The sequence below is a fragment of the Sinocyclocheilus grahami genome, unplaced genomic scaffold (genome assembly GCF_001515645.1).
Source record: "Sinocyclocheilus grahami isolate Dianchi unplaced genomic scaffold, SAMN03320097.WGS_v1.1 scaffold133.1, whole genome shotgun sequence".
NCBI lineage: Eukaryota > Metazoa > Chordata > Actinopteri > Cypriniformes > Cyprinidae > Sinocyclocheilus > Sinocyclocheilus grahami.
The window spans coordinates 353,115-359,994 of record NW_015505312.1 but is presented as its reverse complement, the minus strand read 5'-3'; the positions used below and the strand labels follow the sequence as shown (position 1 = coordinate 359,994).

The 6,880-nt window shown below is 38.2% G+C and overlaps 1 protein-coding gene across 1 annotated transcript in view; it reads right to left on the bottom strand.

Moving 5' to 3' along the window:
* Nucleotides 1-1,364, bottom strand: part of tlcd3ba (TLC domain containing 3Ba) — a 7,956-nt gene extending 6,592 nt beyond the window's left edge. Inside the window, exon 1 of the mRNA XM_016279700.1 lies at nucleotides 1,284-1,364. Coding sequence (XP_016135186.1) covers nucleotides 1,284-1,342 — 59 coding nt within the window. The 5' untranslated portion in view covers nucleotides 1,343-1,364. The remainder of the gene's footprint in view (nucleotides 1-1,283) is intronic.
* Nucleotides 1,365-6,880: the final 5,516 nt, after the last annotated feature.

Sequence of the window (6,880 nt, the reverse complement as noted above, 5' to 3'; positions counted from 1 at the left end):
TTGTGCACAAAGAAAACTAAAATAACGACTTTATTCAACAATTCTTCTCCTCCAAATCATGTATTGTAGCATTATGTGCGTGTTGGGCATGTTTGCTTGTTGATGTTAATTTAATTATAAGAGGTGCTTTGGAATATAAGTTTTTCAGATGAAAAAAATGCGACTTGTGTTTCAGAAAATATGTTTATCACTGTTACAAGATTTCTGTATAACGAGTGATTCCTTACATTATTACAAGACAAAGTCTTTTGATTATAGTACTGAGCCGCTAATAAAAGTATCGGTATCGGCCTGTACTGGAAAAAGTGGTATCTGTGCATCCCTACTGTTAGTAACTAACTACTGTTAAGATATTCCATTGTAATATACACTTTAAATACTTTACAAATCCATTATTACAGTAATGAATAATCAAAAACATACTGAAGCAATCAAAATACGGATGTACTTTTTTATTAATATAATAACCTAAATAGTGTAATAAATAAAAAATCTGATGAATAAAACATAAAGAATAGTATTTGACTTGGCCTTTGTCTAATTCCCAGCCCTCCTGTATTTACTACACACAGAGAGTAATTGAATTTACCTGGCTTAAATCATTTATGAAACATGATTGCTCTGACCTATTTGAACTGTCGTTCTTAATTTACTTGTGTGCCTTTGGGTTAAGGAAAAATTAAACAAGATAAACCGTTCAAAACAAGATATACAATTGGATCAGGTGAGGCGGATCAAATTAGAGCCAACCTTTTTCCACAAACCTCCTAATGGGTTTCACTGAGCATAAAGACAGCTTCAAGTATTAACTAAAACCGCTGACTAAAGCGGTCATAAAAAAAGTCACCATCAAGTTTTTCCAAAGTATTTTGCCAGTCTACTCTCGCTCCCTTTCCCCCTGGCTTGGTGCGCCACAGTGGATTTACAGATAGAAACTAATTAGGTTGCGAGCCTAATTAGATTACACTGACATAAGGTGCGCATTGGAGGAATAGCACATTCTTAGAAACACTCAGAGTGAAGGGAATACTTTCACACTCCTACACATCTGGGAACAATTCCATGAAAATGTGAGAGTTCTCAGCTGTATATGCAAACGCAACACAAGTGAAAAGAGGCAAAAGAGACACATGCACATGGGAAAACAAACAAACACCCAAGTAAAACAGTGTTGCACATAGTAAAACACAGAGCCCTGCATATGCACTCAATCATAATTGTCAACAAAAAAAAAAAGTATGTTCACTGTTATATCTTGTTGCATATCTTAGGCTGATACTCACTGGTCCTCAATGATGTCTTCACATGAACAGGCGATGATGTACCCGGCAGAGGATGCCATAATGGCCTGAACGGAGGACACCAGTCTGTGAAAGGGTGAGAGAAAAAACATTCATGAAAGACAGCAAGGAGACCAAAACAGACTGCAAAAACCCTTAGATAGGAGATATTTGAAACCATTAAAGGGGTCATATGATGCGATTTAAATTTTTCCTCTCTTTGGAGTGTTACAAGCTCTTGGTGCATAAAGAAGATCTGTAAAGTTGCAAAGACTAAAGTCTCAAATCCAGAGAGTTATTCTTTGTAAAAGTTAAGAGTCAACCACGCCTACCTAAAACGGCTCGTTCTAACACGCCCCCACATATCTACGTCATGATGTGGGAAGATTTGATTAACGCTGCCCAAATGTTCATGCAAAGAAAGAAGGCGTAACTTTGATTCTCGCCGTAGTATTGTTGTTGCAGTGTGTTTCGTTGTGAAAGTGAAACTACTTTGTTTGGCCTTCCAAAAGAGGACGATATCTGCTTCGTCATGCCTGGAGCTGATTCGTGCTGGTCGCTGAGGAAATACTTCAACTTCGTGCTGTCGATCGCCGGATCGGCTTTCACCGTGGACGAAGCGGAGTCCAGCCCGGGGTCGTCACATGTGGTTGCCGCAAGCCTGCGCCGTTCTCAAGCCCGCCTGCCTCTGCTCACTCAAGCAGCCTCCGCTCACTCTAGCACTGTGTGTTTCGTTGTGAAAGCGAAACTACTTTGTTTGGTCTTCCAAATGAGGACACAACTAGACATCAGTGGTTAAGTTGTATTTACAACACTGTTCCAGAGCAGTTATAATATACCCAAATATTCAGATGTGTCCAGTGCATTTTATGGAGGACTGATCCTGGTGGAGTAGACTACAATGCCGGTTGTTCTGACTCACAGACTGCAAGTAAGTTTTTTTTATATTAAAGAATTTGCCACTGATGATTCAAACGCAAGTTTTGAGCAGTGTAGGGTGGAGCTTGTTGTTTGTCATTTCTCCGATCACAAATGCAGACATGGTTTTATGTTTACGCGGCGCGATACGCAACGCGTAAAAAGACAGTATAAGTCATTATAAGCCGTAATTATGTCCCCACTGGATGCAACAAATGCCTCGTTTATAATGGGTTTTATTGGTTTTGTCTCGTCGCGCCGGGACACGCCATCACAATGTGGTAAGGGGCGTAACATTCCCGTCACACACTTGAGGTATTCGGCCAATCACAATGCACTGGATAGCTGGCCAATCAGAGCACACCTCACTTTTCAGACCGATGAGCTTTGTAAAAATCAACGCGTTTCAGAAAGGCGGGGCATAGAGGAGAAACAATAATGTACAGTATGTGGAAAATAATGTTTTTTGAACCTTAAACTGCATAAACATTTTATTACACCAAATAATGTTCTTTTTAGCAACATCCTATGACCCCTTTAATAGCAGATTTTGATGACACCAGTTAAAGGAAGGGTCATTTAAACAGGATATTACTCTGTAACTTTCCTAGCTAAGCAGAAAAGCACATCGATGCATCAGACATGCACTGCAATCAAATGTAACCGTACATGCAACATCTTTACTCAGCAGATTTTAATCAGACACATTTCACGCAAAATGCCTTCAAAACAAGATAATAATCTCTGCCATAAACTTACAGAAACACATTTAGTAACAGACCGATGAATCTGCAGATATTTGATCATTATGGGATTATCTTCCTCATTCATTTCAGGCAATTATTTTCAAATATTTTTAGTAATTTTAACAATTTATTTGTAAAATAAGTGTTTATTTCAGCAAGTGTCAATTTTATTGATGCATATTTTATGCATATTATTAGTGGTCGATTAGTGGTGGTTTTTTGACATCTGAATATTAGACAGACTTCTATCCGTATTAGACAGAACAAGCGCAGCCGCTCTCAGTGCTGTCAAAATAAAAGTCCGGCCTCGAACGCATCGGCCAAACAGAAAAACTTATCAGCCGATGCCGATATTTGAAAAATGCCAAATATCGGCCAATATCTCGGCCTTGGCGATATATCGGTTGACCACTACATATTACATATACATCATTCACAACTAACCTTAAACCAAACTCTTTCCCGTTAGTGCATGTTGTGCATGTTGTAAATTAAGTGTAACCTAAAATCTAAAATTTTAATTTGTACAGATTTTGAATTTCATTGTTGGATGAACATTCATTTAAAACATAACTGTTAATACATATGGCAGCTTAAAGAAACAAATAAATTATAGGCGACATACTTGGTCCAATAACAAGGGTTGCATCCCTCCTCGGGGTTCAAACCTGGAACCTTACAATGACCTGCTCATGCATTTTCGTTTACTACTATGCCACACCACCTACAATGTCATATCACCAAACATACACAAAGTTGAATGTCATTACATGAGCACTGGTCAGAATGTCTGTTGCTGTTACAGGCATATAATTCATTCTACAACTTTGGTCAGGCATGGTCTAAAAATAATCATTTTGGTGAAGATAGCACACATTTTGTAGGATGCATTACTGAAACCATATTAAGCAGTTTTGCAGTACTACACATAAAAACACCAGAGAAAGGTGATGCAAGTTAGAACATATAATTGGGTCTGAATGGGTTAAAGCAATCCTAAAGATGCTAGAGAAAAGCAGCAGGGGGACAGGGTCATATTGGACAAGAGCAGGAGCAAAAAAGGCAGAAGATTACATTAAGGTTGAGCAGCGTCGGTTACGGGGAAGGGCAATCCTGTCACAGTCTTCCAGAAATCGGATCACAAGGTCCAGGAGGCATCTGTGAGACGGTCCACATGATGTTGTTGATTTATCCTAAGCGCTTGATCCCAGAAAGCTGCACAGGTTTTGGATTGCCAGCCCCTGCTGGGAATAAAAAAGTGTTACACACACATATATGTGTGTGTGTGTACTTTTTTTATTCCCATATATATATATATATATATATATATATATATAAAACAACAAGATGTCCAAGGACGAACAATCGTAGTACTGCAAAGTTCGTCTGTCCACATCAAGCTGTCCAGGAATCGAATGCATCCATCGTCCATCTGGTCTTCACAAAGCTCATTACTCAAGCCGAGTCAGCAGAACAAAAGCTGCAGTGGTCAGATATGGCCACACTCAAACATTAGCCTTGCAAATGACTTATGTAAATGAAAATGTAGGCTACCCGTGGCGGAGAGCGGATACCTGCACCAGATGGAAGAAGAGACAAGCAGGTATCCAGGCAACCACTCTGGTCCCCGGCTCTGCCTCTCTCACCACCTCGCTAGCTAGGATTAGACAAAACAAGTGGGGGCTGGGGAAGGCAGGAAGGGTGGAATGGCTCACATTTGACTACAGAACATGTGCAAATCCTAAACCAAATGCCGAAAGTTATCTAAATAATTGCATTATTCTAATTCGCCTGTATGCAAAGTAGAGAAAGAGAGTCACGCTAGCTCTCAGGCTAGCGCTGTGCTAACATGACTCAGAGCCTCGCTGAGCGGATAAATACAGCTGTGGTCACCCGTTGTCTTTTTACATAACCTTTAACTAATATCACCGGAGAAATTAGTAAATATATCACGGAAAAGGGAAATGGCCGGTTTAACTTACTGTTCATCGCTCTCGGTTCAGAAATCACGTCTTTTCGACTGACCCCCGTCCTAAATGCGTTGACGAGAGATTAATTTTACTTTTAAATCTGCACCGCGAGTCTTAGTAACTAACTGCTGATTGGCCAAACGAGAAGGACGCGACAGATTTGCCCTTCATTGATTGGTTTAAGCTTTGATTGACAGTAAATGTGACCAATGGCGAGTAAAAACAAAGTGACCTGATAGTGCAAGACCGCATTAACTATTTATGGCCCGACGTCTTTTTGTCATCTTTTGTTTCAATAGTCCGTACTAAACATACAGAATTATGAATGTTCTGCTCAAATAATACGTTTTGTTTGCCCAATACACGCAGGCAGAGAGTACGTTTAGTCTATGAGTTTAAAGTCACCATTAATTGAAAATCGACAGTTCTTGTTTTTTATTGAACGTTACAGTGTTTACATTCATATGCTCTCGTAATCTTTAATCAAAATTATTTAATAACTTAAGCAAATCCATCATAACTTTTGCTAAAAAGCCCTGACGTGACAGAATGTTGTCGTGCAACAAAAATCAGTGTCAACGCATGTTTTACATAATAGCAGTTAATATATTGTTTTTTTTTTAATATGCAATATTCTATTGCAGGCATGACGGAGAAAGATGGTTAATACGCTCTCACCAGTTAAGTGTGCATGTGCCAAGTTTATTATTTTTTATAAATACCAGTGTGTGTGAATGGGAAATTTCACTTTATACATCGGACCCCTGGAGCCTAAATATAAACTTGCCATAAAATATATTTAATGGAAGAACTGCTTTTAGAAATCGTTCCTATGGCATTCTACGTAGATAGTATGCTTTTATGACTGTGATGATTTCTTGGTCCAATGCTTGTGCTATACAAGATTGCACAAAGAAATGGGTCATTATGGGTTCCAATTTAAATTCAACTAGTTCATCTATGATAACCGTCTTTGCACCATATGGGGACCATAGTGGTCAGCTTTTACTGTATGTTCCTCCCTTGTGTTCATCTTCTACTGTCTCGATAATCTGTATTATAAAATATACAGCTGCAGCTGTGATTAGATGTAATGTGATGTGACGATCCACTGAGTTTTACAGTGAAGATAGTCCACAAAATAAATCCTATGAGCAGAATCTTTGGTTTCCCAAATTGCATGTGGGGTGAGAATATAATTGGTGTTTGTTCAAAATACATTATCTGAAAATTATCTGGTCTCACGCAATTTTAGATAAATGTTTCTTTTTTTTTAAAAAAAAGCAAGTAATCTCATAAATGCAGGCAACTCCTGCAATCTGTATAAGCTACTATTTTGTGTCTGCAAGGCAATATGCGTATGGAAATTTTATGCAGATACAGTTGAAAGGATTGAATTTATTTCCGTATGAAATTAACTCTTCATGAAACCAATACTCAGGAACTCACACAAAACAGACACCATGCAATAAAACAATAAAACTTATCTGGATAAAAAAAGGTATCCTAGGATCCATTTGTGGTTACTTTGGGGACTTGAGAACATGAAAATAAAGCTTGAGAATGTACTTACACTCCAACGAACCTTGTGCAGATTCTGATGTACATATGGTTTTACAAATTTGAACGATACACAAAGCCTTTCATACTTGAGGCCCTCGGTTTAGATGTAACTACTTATATTTATAGTCATTAATAGATAATGTAAATATTGAGTACCTTTAATAAAATAACCAAACTCAAGATTCGATTTTTTAAAGTAAACTTTTAAATTACATAACTTTAATGTCATAATAATATGGAAGTAGCGACAGTTCGGCAACGTTTGTTTTCACTGGCAGGTCCAGATATGACATTTTGATTAAACATTACGCAATGAAAAAAAAAAAAGACACACACACAGGTTTGTTTTTGTGAAATGTGGGGGTTCTCCATAGGCGTAATGGTTTTTATACTGTACAAACCG